The following is an 18,277-nucleotide window of genomic DNA, read 5'->3' on the forward strand; positions in this document are numbered from 1 at the left end:
TGTCTTGTGGCTATACTTTTGAAACAGTATTTTAATGGTTACAGATTGACCCCATTGACTTCCATTCAAGGTGCATTTCTGTAAGTGCTATTTTTGTTGAGAGATGAGTCGATTACTTTTTGTGGTAATCAACATTGACACAAATGCTGTTGATTGATCCTGGAGTATTCCTTTAATGTCACAAATGTGCTTGCTTTTGATAAAACGTTTTTATGTTTCTGTTTATATGTATTTCTGTGTTTCAGGCTCTTAACTCTTGGTCTCACACTTCTGCATGCTGACGTTGTTACTAACGCCACAATCCGCAACGTCCTGAGAGAGAAAATCTACTCGACAGCCTTTGATTACTTCAGGTATAAACACCAACACATCAGCATTTAATATACATAAGAATATTTGCATGTTGATATTGCAAATGGCTCATTAGCGTATTTGCGTGTGTTTCAGTGCGGCTCCGCGGTTCCCCACTCAACCGGAGAAGCGTTTACGTGAAGACATCAGTATCATGATAAAGTTCTATGCGTGTTTGCTGTCTGATAAGAAATATCTCACTGCCACACAGCTCGCCCCACCAGGTAAACAAACCATATCTTAATTATTAATATTCTTCAACTTGATTTCATCTTCAGAGTATGTAAACATCATCTTACCTTAAAAGGATAGTTCACCCAAAAATGTTAATTCTGCCATCATTTATTCACCCTCATGTCGCTTCAGACTTGTTCTATGTTAAAAAAAAAAAAAAAAAGGTTAAAAATCTTCACGTCGGGGGGCCTGGGTAGCTCAGTGGTAAAGACGCTGGCTACCACCCCTGGAGTTCGCTAGTACGCTAGTTAGCATCCCAGGGCATGCTGAGTGACTCCAGCCAGGTCTCCTAAGCAACCAAATTGGCCCGGTTGCTAGGGAGGGTAGAGTCATATGGGGTAACCTCCTCGTGGTCGCTATAATGTGGTTCGTTCTCGGTGGGGCGCGTGGTGAGTTGAGCTTGAATGCCGCAGTGGATAGCGTGAAGCCTCCACACATGCTGTGTCTCCGTGGCAATGCACTCAACAAGCCATGTGATAAGATGTGCAGGTTGACGGTCTCAGACGCGGAGGCAGCCATGGTGGATGGCGTGAAGCCTCCACACGCGCTATGTCTCCGTGGCATCGCGCTCAACAAGCCACATGATAAGATGCGCGGATTGACGGTCTCAGACGCAGAGGCAGCTGGGATTCGTCCTCCGCCACCCGGACTGAGGCGAATCACTACGCGACCACGAGGACTTAAAAGCACACTGGGAATTGGGCATTCCAAATTGGGAGTAAAAGAAAAAAAAATAATAATAATAATCTTCACGTCTTTTTGCCATACAAAGAAAGTGAATAGTGACTTGAGGCTGTCAAGCTACAAAAAAACACCATAAAACTACAGTAAAAGTAGTCGAGACGACTTGTGCACTATAGTCGTCTGAAGCCACTTGATCACTTTGAGTAATGAACAGGTTTAACGTCATGATTTTTGGTCTCAAGACACGCAAGAACTATGAGGTTTGATGTTATCAACGACCAACCACAGCTGTATTTAATTTGGGCACTGCAAAACGGAGTTGATCAATGATTAGATTTTTTTGGAGTGAATAGAATTAAATATTAAAGAAAGTGATTGTACAGCTTCAGAAGACTTGGAGTAAAGTCTCACTTAGTGATGTAAAAAGTACCGGTACTTTAGTACCAAGTCGAAACTTTAAAAAAAAAAAATGTCACGATACCAGTGTTTCTACAGTACCGGTAATACGGAGCACCGACCCAATTCGGCCACCGCACGCTTTGACTGACGTACGGCTGTTTACAAATGCTCACACGCTTATGAGTGTGTTCTGATACTCCCTTTACACTGAAATGCACAATTAATCAAATTAAAATAGTGACTTGTCTTAGTGTGATTATTAAACCACTGATTTAATTAAATAAATACAGTCTGCATGTGCTGCACGCTTCAGCGTAAAACACCTCATTTAATGAGCATCACGCGCGGTGTTGTTGTAGTAGATGATGGAAGAGAGCGCTCATTCACTGTGATGCACGCAGCACCTGCTGACTATTTTTAATGTTATCACAGCATTTGGACCAATGTCTTAACCGAAGGTGTTAAATTGCCATTAAAAATACAGAACGGAAAAGCCTTTATGTCAAAATAAAAGTTCCATTCAAAATAAAAGCTAGACGCGAGAATTTAAGAAATCGCGACAGAAATATATTACTGTATAGTACAATGTAGTATTTACTGTAATAATAATAATTATTATTGTTAGTAGTATTAGTAGTATGTTTAAGCAAAATTTTAAGCAAGAGTGCTGTTGTAGAGAACAGATGTTTTTATCAGTGTTTATAATGTGATGCTCTGTGCAGCTTTTTATTGACAAAAATAAGACTGATGTTGTGTTTTAGATTATGCTGTGATAATCTGATTCACTGAAGCACATTATTTGATTTTTTTAAAATGCAATGGTGTGTTGTAAAGTAATTGTTCTATTTTCATTTGATTAAAGTTTTATTAATTAATTTTGATCAGACACTTTTTTTAATGATACATTTTTTTTTTTATTAAACTTCAAAACATGAAAACACAGAATTTGAGGGAAAACGGTGGAATTTAGAAAAAAATCAAACTGATTTCATAGGGTCTTAAAAAACTTGAAGCGATGTTCACTTAATTAAGAAACTTAATTTAACTAAAAAGGAACGTGCAATTTTTTAATTTACTATTTACACTGATGCATTTAACTTTGTTAAATAGGTTAAAGGAGTGTGTTCAAAAACATATTAGCTATTTTATTTTTTTTCTCCCCAATTTGGAATGCCCAATTCCCAATGTGCTCTAAGTCCTCATGGTGGCGTAGTGACTCGCCTCAATCCGGGTGGCGGAGGACGAATCTCAGTTGCCTCCGCATCTGAGACGGTCAATCCGCACATCTTATAACGTGGCTTGTTGAGCGCGTCACAACGGAGACGTAGCGTATGTGGAGGCTTCACACTATTCTCCGCGGGATCCACGCACAACTCGCCACGCGCCCCACCGAGAGCGAGAACCACATTATAGCGACCACGAGGCGGTTACCCCATGTGACTCTACCCTCCCTAGCAACCGGGCCAATTTGGTTGCTTAGGTAACCTGGCTGGAGTCACTCAGCGCACCCTGGATTCAAACTCATGACTCCAGGTGTGATAGTCAGCGTCAATACTCACTGAGCTACCCAGGCCCCCCATATTACCAATTTATTTAATTTTTTTGTGGTATCAAATTTTTTTTTTGAGAATCGTTTTTTTTCCCCGGGTATTGGTACCGACTATTGAAACTGTGGTGTCATGACAACCCTAGTCTCACTTTTACAGTAGTTTTATGGTGTTTTTGGTCATTTTTCCATTTAATTTTGAATTTTTGTGTTCCACACAAGCAAGTCAGTCACACACGTTTGGAGCGATATGAATGGAGTTATGAGTCGAAATTGACAGAATTTTCCTTTTTGGGAGAACTATTCCTTTAAGGTAAGATGATGTTCATTCTGGTTTTGCCTCCTACAGAAACGGCCTCTATTATTACTTGTATTTGTGATGACCGTTACAGTGGCAGAATTGATTGTTAACTTGTGTCATGTATTTCCTGTGTGTGTGTGTGTGTGTGTGTGTGTGTGTGTGCGTGTGTGATATCAGATCCTCAGGATGTGTCTGTGAACAGTCTGTCAGTGATGGGAGTGACTGACTCCAGGTCGAGTCTAGACGCTGCGGTGGGCTCCAGACAGCCGGTCACACAGGGCTGGATCAACACATACCCGCTGTCCAGCGGCGTGTCCACTCTTTCCAAGAAATCAGGTCCACACACAGTGTGATATTTATTAATTTTGTTTAATAAAACATGAAACAGCATTTGCAACTCGTCACAATCCTTACAGATATTGATCAAAAGATTTTCTTCTGTGTGACCTACATATTGGCATATTAAATGATCGTCTCTGGTAACCCTTTAGAATAACCTTCATTAATAAATCATTAACAAACATTATATAATGCTTAATAGATTATTAGTTACTGTATATTCAAATACTTGCAAATGTTTTAAACTTTCATGTATGATGCACTTTTTAACATCTTCAAATGGTTTTAAATGGTCTGTTAATCATTATATAACATTTGTTGTTAATGTACTCTTGAATGCTTACAAATGTCATTAAACTTTGATTAATTTATGAGCTCATAGCCTTTTGTACATTTCCAAAAAAATGTGTTATTACATTTGCAATTTACAGTGATGAATAGTTTAAACTTTAGATTGTTCATATTTTTGCAGAATCCAAATAATTAATAAATTATTTGTAAAGATGTGTAAATAGTAAAAGTATGCATACTTGCAAAAACAAACAGCAAATGTGTGGCCTTTACAGACCTTGGTTGCTAATTAGCTGGACACTAATGAATAATCTGTCCAAATGAATAGTGTTTGAAGAGGGAAAAAATACTAACAGTTTTTTAAATGGAGTGACTATTTGCACTCACAGCAACACAGTGTGGCTATTTACATCGTAATAGTCTATTGGAAACATAGAAATTAATGTCAAACCTGGGTGCAAAGAGCATCTGCCTTTTTTTAAAACATTTGTAAAAGTGCACAAGTTTATACATAAGAGTCAAAGTTTAATAACATTTGTATCAAATGATTTAAGCATTATATAAAATCATTATAGATGTTAAAAAGTGCATCATGTATAAACAAAATTCTAATAACAGGTGTATGTTTTTGAACTTATATTAACTAATCATATGCTAAGCATTATGTATTAGCATATTAATCATATGCTAAGCATTATGTATTAGCATATTAATCATATGTTAAGCATATTTTGTACTACTTGTATATACATCAACTAAAGATCTGTTGAGCTTTATGTAATGTTTGTTAATGATTTAATAATGCAGGTTATTCTAAAGTGTTACCTCGTCTGTCTTAGGTCTGTCAAAGAAGTCTAACAGAGGAACACAACTGCATAAATACTTCATGAAACGCAGAACGCTGCTGCTGGCTCTGCTGGTAAGAAATATAGCAGTATATCAGTTTATCAAAGGGGAGTCGATGGATTTGGAACAACTTAAGATAATATACATTCTGTTGTGTGTAGGCCAGTGAGGTGGAGCGTTTGACCACCTGGTACAATCCTCTGGGCAGTCATGAGCTGCAGATCTCAGCTGAACAGTCTGTGGAAACCAGCATCAGCAACTGGAGATCCAAATACATCAGTCTGACTGAGAAACAGTGGAAAGACAATGTCAATCTGGCCTGGAGCATTGCACCTTACCTCGCATTACAGCTACCTGCCAGGTGTGTGTGGTGAAGTGCTGTAATAATGCATTAATTGCACCCTATATTTAAATATTTTAACCATTTGTAACATTTCATAATGTTATGCTATCTCATTATATAGTATGGTGTTTAAATGGTCTGACTTTTTCATTGCCAATTAATCAACAGTTAATACATTAACACTAGATAAGTATACAGTGTGTTTTATAATTAAGCGATAAGGCACCCAAGGGCATACTACAGTAGTATAATAGAGCTAGAATAATGACTAAAGTATTTAAATCTGAAATATGTTAATTTGAATTCTAGACATGTGACACTTAAAGGGACAGTTCACCAAAAATGAAAATTCTCTCATCATTTTCTCACCCTCATGCCATCTCAGATGTGTATGACTTACTTTCTGACTTTTCTGCAGAACACAAATGAAGATTTTTAGAAGAATATTTCAGCTCTGTAGGTCCATCCAATGCAAGTGAATGGGTGCCAAGCTCTAAAAAGCACGTAAATGCAGCATAAAAGTAATCCATAAGACTCCAGTGGTATAATCCATGTCTTCAGAAGCGATATGATAGGTGTGGGTGAGAAAAAGATCAATATTTAAGTCCTTTTTTACTATAAATCTCCACTTTCACTTTTACATCTGAAAGTCACATGTGGTGCCTGTTTAGTTTCACTTTCACATCTGAAAGAGAAAATTAAAGTGGAGATTTAGAGTAAAAAAGGACTTAAATATTGACCTGTTTCTCTCGCACACCTATCATATCACTTCTGAAGACATGGATTAAACCACTGGAGTTTTATGGGTTACTTTTATGCTGCCTTTATGTGCTTTTTGGAGCTTCAAAGGTCTGATCACAATTCACTTGCATTGTATGGACCTACAGAGCTGAAATATTCTTCTAAAAATCTTCATTTGTGTTCTGCAGAAGAAAGAAAGTCATACACATCTGGGATATTGTGAGGGTGATTAAATGATGTGAGAATTGTCATTTTTGGGTGAACTATTCCTTTAACAAAACTGAAGATTTTTGTGGCATATTTTATCAATCTGTATTTGTAAACAGCAGATTTTTTTTTGGTTTGTTTTTTTTTGCTTTGAAGTTTTTAGAAGTGGAATTTGCAGAATTATACAGATAATAGAATTACAGGTTCAAAGTTGCAGATCAAGAAGAAATTCAGAACTCCAAATACAAGTGCTTACTCATCAGATCTCAGAAATGCAGACTGAAACTAGGCCAAAGATAGGCTGTTTACTTGCGCCACCCAGTGGTCAGCGCGGCGCTGATTAAAAAAGACCCACGCAATGCAATGCAAGACAAATTTACATTGTAATTAAAGCATTATATCTATTACTGCATTCAAACATTGTTGCTACATAAATGCAAAAGTGTTTTCCCTGCTGATCATAGTGTTTTCAGACAGTATGAAGTCATTCATATTGTTAACTTTAGTTAATGCAATAGTTAAAATGAACTACAAGGGACAAAACATTTACAGCATTTATTAATCTTGGTTGGTGTTGATGTCTTAATAAACACGCTGACCACTGGGTGGTGCAATTAAATAACCCGGCTTTGCCTGACCTTTGGCCTAGTTTGTTTACTTTGTAGAAGGAAGTTAGTTCCACACACGTGTTTTTTGTGACAGACCTGTTGTATAAAAGCAGTATTTCACATTGGTGTTGATATACGGGCATAGCAGCACTGTGCATGTTTGAGCAGATCACAATATCTTACAGATTCAAGAACACCGAAGCCATTTTTTCAGAAGTTACACGTTTGGTTCGGCTGAATCCCGGAGCGGTTAGTGACGTCCCTGAAGCAGTAAAGGTGAATAACTATCATTTTAACTATAACTATAATTATATTTTACTGTGATATGTTTTATTATGTTTTGCATGTGGTTATATTTTTATCTTACTTGTATAAAGCACTTTGGTCAACATGTTTTTTTTAAATGTGCTATAAAAATAAACTTGATTGATTGATTGATTGATAACCAGAACTCAACAGAACCAAAGTATTAAATGGCACATCCATGTCATAGACTTAAGTCTGTGTAGACGCCATATTTAAATTGATATGCAGTTTGATATGTTGCACTGTCTTGTTCTCGTCTGATTTTCATAACCCATGTGTAACTGTGCTTTTTGTCCACTAATAACCTGAAATCGGCTACATTGTGGGGAGCAGCCAACGGTCCCCATGAGAAAAATGGCTTGATAAATATGCTAAATAATGTTTAAATGAAAATTTAAATGCAGAAAGGTTTGTGTGGGTTTGGTTTGAGGATTAGGGGGAATAATAAATCAATAGCTCAATAAATACTGTATAATAGAGGTAAATAAAAGTCTCCACCATGTGTGTTTTCTGTTGCAGTTCTTGGTGACGTGGCACACTATTGACGCAGACTCACCCGAGTTGAGTCACATCTTGTGCTGGGCACCGGCTGACCCCCCCACCGGCCTGTCGTATTTCTCCAGCATGTACCCGCCTCACCCGCTTACCGCACAGTATGCCGTCAAAGTCCTGCGATCCTTCCCTCCTGTATGCCACACAGTCGTCGTCATCATCATTTTGAAGAGTTCTGCATTCTGTGTTCTTTAACTTTTCATTAATATGATGTCATTCATATTTTACTGTCTTTTAACAGGATGCTATTCTGTTTTACATCCCGCAAATTGTTCAGGCCCTTCGCTATGATAAGGTATTTTGTACGTGTGTGTGTGTTTGAGTCCATTTTACATCCCTGGTCTTATTGTGAACGATTCATCAGTGCATGTTATACCAAAGAAAAAAACCAGTAATCTTTTAATCTTAATCGCCTCTGAAAAGACTTTCCTTTTCGTCTAATGTCATCGAGGCCTCTTATTTTTTTAACCACCTGTCCATATACAAACACTTTACACCATCCAATCGATTCCTGATGGATAGAATCAAGACAAATCAAGTTGAATATACTGATAATAATAATAATAATAACTTGCAGTTTTCACTCAGAGGACGATCAAAAAATATGTAAAATCCCATAGACTACAGGCGGATGCACACCGGACGAGAAGCGCCGTGTCGCGGCTAGGACACGGCACAGGTATCAAACACGGGGCACGTCGATGCGGTTCAGGTTGCAGACAGTACATACAAAAGTTACCAAGGTTTTTCCCTTGTTCAAGAATGAAGAATGCTAAAGTAAATATTCTATGTGCTTTGATAATGATTTGGGTTGGATTTAATAGAAAATATGAAAGTTGCGCTAAGTGGCGTGGCAGAAATTTGGGCAGCCTCCGGAGTCATAGCTGGGCGCCGCCGACAGACGCCAAGTGGCGGTGTGCGTACCTTCATTGAACAGTTGTTTTGAATATTAGAACGTGCCATGTCGTCCACCAGACGCGTCCATCGTGCGACCCCCCCCCCCCCTTTACATTGACAGAATGTTCAAAGGGGCAACGGAATGTTCGTGAATTCAAACTCCAACTTTCAAAAATTCAAATGTAAACAAACCCACACAAGGCATTTGATCTGCTTTAAGTTGCTTTTTCTGTCTCTCTCTCTAGCGAGTTGTTTGTCTCACTTTATTGTCTGTAAATCTATCAAACTTTGAAAACTAGTTTAACCGTTCAGACAAGGCTTTATCAGGCAAACATCAAAGTACTTGCCCTACAGTATCTAGTTTTATTTGCGTTAGCTCTGATTTAGTTTGGAAAGTGAAACGTTTGTCAGTTTAATATGCATGCTTTGAAAGTTTCCTCTTGCAGTGCATGTTAAGCGCACTAGTTATACTGTATATGTATGTTTTCAGATGGGATACGTGAGAGAATACATCCTGTGGGCCGCTCAGAAGTCTCAGCTTCTGGCACATCAGTTCATCTGGAACATGAAGACCAACATCTACACAGATGAGGAGGGACACCAGAAGGACCGTAAATAAAGTTCCTCTTCACTCTCATCAGCTTACAACTAGAGCTCTTCAGTGATGCTTGGTTTACTCTGTGATCTGTGTGTTTTCTAGCTGACATTGGAGAGCTTCTGGAGCAGCTGGTTGAGGAGATCATTGGTTCTCTCTCTGGTCCTGCTAAAGATTTCTACCAGCGGGAGTTTGACTTCTTCAACAAGATCACCAACGTCTCAGCTATTATCAAGTACTTGAAATAACATCTGTTACCTCACAGTGAACTGATACTGTATAAACCGGTGTGCCCTGACATTCAGAAGTTGCTTAAAGCCAGCCAATTAGCAACTTCAGATTTTCGAAAGCTCTTGACATTTTTTGTACATTATATGCGTCAGATAAAACGTTTATGGGCATGTAAACATTGCTTGTGGTTGTGTATAAACTGCATTGTTGTTACAGACAGATAATGTTTGCTTATAGAAAGAATAAACTCTGGTTTTGTGTAAATGAGTTAATATGAGAAAGTATTAGATATGTGATTTAATGAGAACTGATGAACACAAATGTGTGTTTTTTTTAGTTTTTACTCTAATATATTTCTCTGCTCATATTTCAGGCCTATTCCTAAAGGTGATGAGCGGAAGAGAGCTTGCCTCCGAGCTCTGTCTGATATCAAAGTCCAGCCAGGTTTGAATACCTCTTCAGCGTTATTGCGAAAAATGTATTAGAATTGAAAAAAACAATGAAATGGGTAAAGTTCGTCAAGACAAACTTTGATGTTGGCTTGACAAAGCCATAGAATTTTAAAGGATAGTTAGAGGTACACAAAGTATTTAAGACTATTTTTAAGCATCCATCCATACATTTCAATTTGATGGAATTTTGTTTTGAAATTGAAATGTGTAAGTCTTAAAATTATTTCTTTAGGAGAGACAGTTAAAGCCTTTTGTGGGTTTTGTGGTGGGGACTAGTTATGTCTAATATCTACAGCCCAATATTTGTAGCTTTTGTAATGTTGGCTGAAGTTTGCAGACAGTCTTTTACCACACCCTCCACAGTTTTAGCACATTTTAGCACAATGTGAGGACTTTTCAGATTGTCCCTTACCCACCATAGGCACAATTTCCAACAAATATCAAGGTGATCTTGTCGACGATGACCATTTTGTGGTGACACCATTGGACCAGCTTAACTACGGGACACATCATTTCATCTTTAAATACGGGACAATCCGTATATTGCGGGATGATTTGCAACCTTTTTGGGACTGCCGCTCTGTAATGATGATGTCCAGAGAATGGATTACATTCAGACTAGATGGTAATGCATGGAGCTAGTGCATGCAACACTACGTAAAGAGACCTTGTCCAAAAAGAATGATTCGTAGCATTGACGGATTATTGTGTTTGGACAGCTAATAATTAACGTCAGAGAAATGCAGCCTCTTACCTACGGTTGTTTACATAAACCTGGAGATATTAACAGGATTTGACAATAGAGGTCACTGTTGCCCCAAACATGGCAAATGTACAGTTCTATCCTTTTAAAAGATCTGGTGACCCAGCAGACAATGATCTACGACCCACTTTTGGGTTTCCACCCAGTGGTTGAGAAACCCCGCCCTAAACCAAATCTATTGAATGACAGTATGTTGGCCTTGTCTAGCCAACATAATCACATTAATCAACACTTAATAATTCCAAAGGCACCCTAATATTTCATACTGATTTTTGTAATTCTCAGGCTGTTACCTGCCCAGTAACCCTGAGGCCATAGTCTTAGATATTGACTACAAATCTGGGACACCAATGCAAAGGTACAGTCACCACTGAACATAATCAGATGGCACCTTTATAAGCATGATGTCTGTTTGATGGGGTTAGATACATGATACAAACATGTTGCTTTGTGTTTTTCATCATAGTGCTGCCAAAGCGCCTTACCTGGCCAAATTCAAGGTGAAACGCTGTGGAGTGAGTGAGCTGGAGAAGGAAGGTACAGACCAAAACACAAACATCAGAATTCAAGATTTGCATTTTCTGAAGGATATGTCAGTGCTTGCAAGGCAGCAAAAGAATAAAACTGCAACATTTATATTTTTTATATGTTGATGAGAAATAAAACGCATGACACACCTAAGACTGAAATTATGTACCAACAAAGTTTGAATAAAGTCTGTACAGTAAGTGATTGGAGCTGAATTATTTGAAGAAAATTCTGGAGAAGTACGATGATAATACAGTGTGATTATTATATTGTGCGGCGGCAGCCTTGCAAACATTATATCAAATAACAAGATAGACAAGCTTTGATGTCAGCTAGTCAAAGCCTTGTCTGAAAGTTAAACTAGTATTAAAAGTTTTAAGTTTAATGGTTATTCAGACAAGCTAGCTAGCTAGATACATAGATAGATAGCTAGATAGATATATTAATTGATTGATGAAAGGCCTTTTGTGGGTTTGTTTACATTTGAATTTTTGACATTTGGACTTATTTGAATTAACAAACATTCAGTTGGCCCGTTTGAACATTTTGTCCATTTAAGTCTTTGGGATTTTTTTCCCATTTTGATTGTCTGCTGCATGAAAACCATAAGTCCGATCATTTAGAAAAGTTACAGCACACTATTCCAGAACAGTCTGAAGGTCTGTACCAAGTTTGGTGGATGTAGATTGAAAACTCTAAGAGGAGTTAGCGTTTGAAATGTTGGTGTCAGATTTGGCATTTCGAAAAAACCCTAAAGAAAGTTTGTAGAGTAAAGCCAACATAATAAAGACTAGTATCGTGACACACTCCTATATGACAGCAGAGTCAAAGCTCAGTCCTGTTTGTGTGTGTGTGTGTGTGTGTGTGTAGGTTTACTGTGTCGGTCCGACTCTCTGGATGAAGCTCGCAGTGAGGAAGAAGCTCAGAAGATCTGCTGGCAGGCGGCTATCTTTAAAGTAGGAGACGACTGCAGACAGGTATCCATGTCTCACACGACATGTTTCATCAACTTCCTGTTAGTCACGCCTCTGAAATCTGATAGGATGAGCCACATTCAAAGCCAACTAACTGCAAGACAACTGCAGATCAGTTGAACTCTGCGTATATTAATGCATCTAAGTAAACGGCATACAGCGACTGAATTATATTACTTGGTGAAAGAATAGTTTATATTGTAATATTGTTATTGTTTTTCCTTCTCATGTGCTTAACAACACCCGTTAACATTACAAATCACTATAATGCATGGCTTCTCGTGTCTTATTGCTCTAGCATCTCTCTTGCGTTCTCTCTGTAGGACATGTTGGCCCTGCAGATCATTGGTCTGTTTAAGAATATCTTCCAGCTGGTGGGACTTGATCTTTTTGTCTTTCCGTATAGAGTGGTTGCTACGGCACCAGGGGTGAGTGATTGGAAAATGTATTTATTCCCAATTTTGAGAAAAATATTTATTTTATTAGTCAAGTTCAGGTGAAACCCAAGACAATCTCCTGTTTGGATTTGGATCAGGTGCGAGCAGGTCAGTGACCTGTCAGTTGTTCAACGTGTGAAAGAGCTCATCAGTACTTTGACTATGTAAATGAAGTTTTTGACTGAAAATTGTTTGCCAAATCAACTAGTGTGATGCCATCTGGAATACATTTTTCATGTAGACATTAGATGGCTTCCTCTTGTATCTGGATGCTTTTATTGCATGTAAAAGCATAGCGTTTCTCCTGTAGTGTGGCGTTATTGAGTGTATCCCAGACTGTAAGTCCAGAGATCAGCTGGGACGACAGACCGATTTCGGGATGTACGATTATTTCCGCAACCAGTACGGAGACGAGTCCACACTGGCCTTCCAGAAGGTGAGAAAAGACACTTGCTTTTTATTATTTAACACTCTGGTTGTGAATTTGATTTAGCTGAATCTCTCCCCATCTTCGTGCATTTCAGGCGAGGTATAACTTCATCCGGAGTATGGCGGCATACAGTCTGTTGCTATTTCTACTGCAGATTAAAGACAGACATAATGGAAACATCATGCTGGACAAACAAGGCCACCTCATCCACATCGGTCTGACATAAATAAGATCATCAAATATTCTTTCACATTTGTGCAGGGCCGTCATTAAGGGGGACAAACGGGAACTTGTCATATGGGGGGCCCACTAATTATAGTGATCTCTAAAATGCAGTATTATGTCGTCTGTACACTTCAAAATTAAGGCGACTCTGTGCAGCATCCAAATTCTTTGTATAGATGTAATGTAGCATTACATCATGCTATGATGTATCTCACCCGCTAGTATTTGATGCACCTTTGGTTTTGCATAAATGAAAATCTGTATCATAGGCACTTTCAAGTTTGCCGTTGTCATGACAATCAGTGCACTTTCTGATGGCTGTGCATGAGAATCAACAATCAATTTTCAAGGATGTGATACTTTGTTTCCTGTGATTGTGCTTCCTGTGTAACCGAGTGCAACATTCCGGTTCCTGTAGTAAAAATCTAATTAATTTTCCCAAAAGGGAATTTCTTATTAAATATGACATAAACCTTTAATGACAGACCTGCCATGTGCTCTGAGGTTGTTAATCAATATATGCCTATGATTCTGATATGGTATATACTTCTGTTGAAGCCATCAGTCTGCATTATTTCAACTTCATTATTCAAAAATCATGTGTAATAGTGTCATTCCTGGAGAAGAACTACACTACCCGTGATCAAGAAGAGAAAGATGCACCAGCCAAAGAATCGCGGTGAACAAAACACGCTACTCAAACTAGAGGTCGAGCCATAGTGCATTTTGTAGATACCGATAACTAAGGTAGTGGAAAAGGCAGATAACCAATTAATAGGCCTATTTTAAAGCATTTTTAAAACTGATTTATAGAATGTTAAAACATTTTCTTAGTCTTTCTTTACTGTGACGGGCATAGACAAAGACACTGCAAGAGTCCAAAATTAATGAAATCCCATATGTAGTTTATTGTTCATACTGAACTGGTGCATATTGAAAGGTTGGACTCCTTACTTTAAATGAGCCTGAAACACACCACAGACTCTTATTTTGAAATGACGAAGACGTTGTTCCATTTCAATGCTAAGTATTTTAGTACACAAAATATACTGTATGCATATAGTGTGTGTGTGTGTGTGTGTGTGTGTGTATATATATATATATATATGATTTACATGAAACTTTTATTTTGAGAAATCCAGACAAAAAAAAAGAAAATGATAATGTATGATATAAACATCAGTTACAGATTTACCTGGTTGGTTATCAGTCAGACAGCACCTTTTATATACCATATATATATATATATAAACAGTATATATGTATATACAGTATGTATGTATGTTTACGTGTGTGTGTGTGTGTGTGTATAGTATGTATATTTACTTGTGTGTGTGTGTGTGTGTATGTATATACAGTATGTATATATGTGTGTGTGTGTGTGTGTAATATATATATATGATTTACATGAAACTTTTATTTTGAGAAATCCAGACAAAAAAAAGAAAATGATAATGTATGATATAAACATCAGTTATAGATTTGCCTGGTTGGTGTATCAGTCAGATAGTGCCTTATATATACTATATATACATATGACATATACATTGTGTGTGTATATATAGTATATATATATATGTATATATAGTATATACATATATACACACACACAAATAAATATACATACATATACACACACACACACACACACACATACATACATACATACTGTATATACATATATACTGTTTATATATATATATATATATATCAACAGAAATAAACAGATTATTGAGTAATAAGGTTTATTATTATTCACAAGATATGAAGTTGTAATCACAATGTATTTGCTGATAGGGTACATTTACATATAGTTGCATTTATTTATTTTTTATTTTTTGCATGCCCTCGTTTTAATTTAAAACACTTATCTTATTAAAATAACGAAATATTCATTGCATTAAAGGTGCACTCAGTAATTTTTTCCTCATAAAAACATTTAACTTGTAAAGACATGAATTGTAATTTTGCAATATATGTATAAAATCATGAGCACTCACATTAAAATGAAGATTCCAGTCATATCAGTAACCTTATAAAAGCTGTTTTATTCTACAGAGAGGGACCACATGTTAGAATCACATGACCAGCCGAATACTACTCGCTTAATCTCAGTAACTGTCCTGTTATTGGACACTTTCACTCATTGATTCAAATAATCATGGCTGATTGTGAATAGTGAATTTCTACAATGGCATCTGAAACTGAAAACTATTGATTTTGAAAGATGCTGCATCCACACCACTAGGTGTCACTGTAAGTCCAAGATGACACAAAGACAAAAGTTACTGAGTGCTCCTTTAAGCATAATAATATGGATAAATATTCTCAATGTTGAGAGGTTTAGATTCAGCAAATCCTGACATTGTTTTTGTTTCACCTCTAGAGGACACTGTTATACTGTAAATCCAAGCCATTTTAATAACAAACAAAGAAACATCGAGCATTGATTTTTGCAGATAGTTTGAACCGATAGTTCAAAAAGCAACTTTCGGCACGATTAATTGTAAAAAATGATATATCGGTCTGCCTCTAACTCAAACTGCTTATATATTTGTGTATAGCTGAAAGCTTAAAACATATTGTTTTTAAACTTACAATCTACAACTTTAAATCAATAGTTTTATATGTTTTTAGTTCGATTACGTCATTCGCAATGCTTCATGGGATTGTAGTTCATTCCCTCATTAAAGACGTTAAGTACACAGTCTCGAACTTTTGTCTGATTTGTCTGATCTTACGTGAACCAACAATGAACAGCTGTATTTTATTAAGTAACATTAACAAAGATGTTCATTGTTTGTTCATGATACCTAATGCATTAACTATTGTTAATGAATTGGACCTTACTGTAAAGTGTTTCTGAAATATCTGGGGCATTTTTGTCATATTCAGTGCCGTTTTCGCCCCTGATATGTTCCTGTATGGCTCTGTGAATTCAAGCGACGGCCCTGCATCAATAATGACATGCTTTCTGGCAGTCATATTCGCGAATGTCCTCATTTAACTATCTGCATTGTGTGTTTATTCATACTATACACTACAACATGAGTGAACATGAGCTGTGTGTGCTTGTCCTCTGCAGATTTTGGCTTCATGTTTGAGAGTTCTCCGGGTGGGAATCTGGGCTGGGAGCCGGACATCAAACTAACGGATGAGATGGTGATGATTATGGGCGGGAAGATGGAGGCCACGCCCTTCAAATGGTTCATGGAGATGTGTGTGCGTGGATACTTGGCCGTCAGGTATTTCATATGTTGTTAATGTGTTGTATGTGTCGGTCAGAAACGGAGAGACTTGAGAGTTGACTTCTGTCCGCTCTCTGCAGGCCGTACATGGATGCTGTGGTTGCCTTGGTAACATTGATGTTGGATACAGGACTACCCTGCTTCCGCGGTCAGACCATCAAACTGCTCAAGTGAGTAAAGCAGCTACTGTGGAGCAGAAGTTCCACTTTCAGTTATTGACAGATTTTGAGCTGTTGAAATGTGTCGTAGGCAGCGATTCAATCCTGGAGTCAGTGAGAAGGAAGCTGCGGCTTTTATCATCAAAGTCATACAAAACTGCTTCCTGAGTAGCAGGTCAGCGTCTCATATTCTCACACATATTTTGTTTCTTTTGCCTTTGTGTTTAAAGCATAATAAACTACTTTATGAACTCTATGTAATGTTTTCATTTTGTTTCAGGAGCAAAACATATGACATGATCCAGTACTATCAAAACCAGATCCCATACTGAAGGTGTGGACACATCTTACGGCCCCTTTGTGCACTTTATAAGCCTCAAATGCTTTTTCATTCATTTATACGCACTAAAATCAGCACTTAGAAGTCTTTAGCCTTTCTATTGCATGATAGCTTGAGTTTGAGATTACAAAGTCAAAGTGCCAGTGTTATTTGCCAACTGATGTGAATCTATTGCAGGTTTGAAAATGATTTCCAGACACACACAGCACATATTAATAACAATGTGATTTTAATAGAGACAGATATAATATTTCATAGGTCTAGTGATGTTTTAGAAATATTCCAATGACAATCTCACAACATTAACACGTGCTACTAAGAAAAAAATATTGTTTATTCAGTACTTGATTTTATTTATTGTCAGGTAAAGATTTTTGGGTTTGAGAGAGCAATGATGGTATCGTGTGGATCTTCTTCATTTTCTGTATTTACAGCTTTGAATCTGAGTGTTAATATTTAAATGATCTTTGGGTCACATGACCTCTGACCAATCACTTGTTTTCGCAGTATGTGCCTGTTTATTGATCAATCGATTGTGCCGTATTAATCTTTGTACGCTCGTTTGTACTGTTGCATCAATTTTCTGTCTCTCTATTCTCTTTCCTTTTGAAGTATTTATTCTGTCTATAGTACTCAATTAAATAAATGTCTGCATTAATTATTTGCCTGTGCCTGTTGCTGTCTTCTAAGCAGTGGGGGGGAAATCATAATTATGAAGGCTTATCTCTTCCGACCCTGCCAGTGCTCTTCTAAGAGGAGTAGAATTACACAGGTGATAGTATCTACACCACTGACACCGTTAGAGTTATTTTGTGGGAAAGTTATTTCCATAAATAATAATATTAATGCTGCTTATGCACCAGCACAGAGACTGCTGAGCCCCAAAATGAAGCACTTGTATTTAGAAACTACATTTATTTTTATTTTATTTTATTTTTTTCGGTTAGTTCTGAGCATAAACTGTATTTTTCTCATTCCATAACTTTTTTTAAGTGACTAGTCTGTGCAAAGGGTGGGTGATATACCAGTTGCAGTGTCACCAGATCTCTCAAGAAAAAAGGGACCTTATCTGGAAAAACAAGCTCAAAATAAGGGACTTGCCTCAAACAAAATTAGTGAAAATAAGCTATTCAATGCTATTCAGCTTAGAAATCATAAGCAAATTATACAGTAGCCTATATAAAATCATGTATTTTCAGTAAATGTATTCTTAATATTAAATTTATCCTCCAAAACATTTAAAATGTTTCA

General features: G+C 37.2%; 1 protein-coding gene across 1 annotated transcript in view; it reads left to right on the forward strand.

Moving 5' to 3' along the window:
- Positions 1 to 17,689, forward strand: part of pi4kab (phosphatidylinositol 4-kinase, catalytic, alpha b) — a 60,665-nt gene extending 42,976 nt beyond the window's left edge. Inside the window, exons 35-55 of the mRNA XM_051668467.1 lie at positions 246 to 353; positions 448 to 575; positions 3,693 to 3,851; positions 4,985 to 5,064; positions 5,153 to 5,352; positions 7,076 to 7,166; positions 7,716 to 7,883; positions 7,990 to 8,043; positions 9,136 to 9,256; positions 9,346 to 9,475; positions 9,845 to 9,915; positions 10,972 to 11,044; positions 11,153 to 11,223; positions 12,085 to 12,191; positions 12,512 to 12,616; positions 12,936 to 13,061; positions 13,150 to 13,270; positions 16,366 to 16,525; positions 16,609 to 16,698; positions 16,778 to 16,861; positions 16,967 to 17,689. Coding sequence (XP_051524427.1) covers positions 246 to 353; positions 448 to 575; positions 3,693 to 3,851; positions 4,985 to 5,064; positions 5,153 to 5,352; positions 7,076 to 7,166; positions 7,716 to 7,883; positions 7,990 to 8,043; positions 9,136 to 9,256; positions 9,346 to 9,475; positions 9,845 to 9,915; positions 10,972 to 11,044; positions 11,153 to 11,223; positions 12,085 to 12,191; positions 12,512 to 12,616; positions 12,936 to 13,061; positions 13,150 to 13,270; positions 16,366 to 16,525; positions 16,609 to 16,698; positions 16,778 to 16,861; positions 16,967 to 17,018 — 2,299 coding nt within the window. The 3' untranslated portion in view covers positions 17,019 to 17,689. The remainder of the gene's footprint in view (positions 1 to 245; positions 354 to 447; positions 576 to 3,692; positions 3,852 to 4,984; positions 5,065 to 5,152; positions 5,353 to 7,075; positions 7,167 to 7,715; positions 7,884 to 7,989; positions 8,044 to 9,135; positions 9,257 to 9,345; positions 9,476 to 9,844; positions 9,916 to 10,971; positions 11,045 to 11,152; positions 11,224 to 12,084; positions 12,192 to 12,511; positions 12,617 to 12,935; positions 13,062 to 13,149; positions 13,271 to 16,365; positions 16,526 to 16,608; positions 16,699 to 16,777; positions 16,862 to 16,966) is intronic.
- The last annotated feature ends 588 nt before the right edge of the window (positions 17,690 to 18,277 follow it).

The sequence above is a fragment of the Myxocyprinus asiaticus genome, chromosome 33 (assembly GCF_019703515.2).
Source record: "Myxocyprinus asiaticus isolate MX2 ecotype Aquarium Trade chromosome 33, UBuf_Myxa_2, whole genome shotgun sequence".
In the NCBI taxonomy this organism is placed as follows: Eukaryota; Metazoa; Chordata; class Actinopteri; order Cypriniformes; family Catostomidae; genus Myxocyprinus; species Myxocyprinus asiaticus.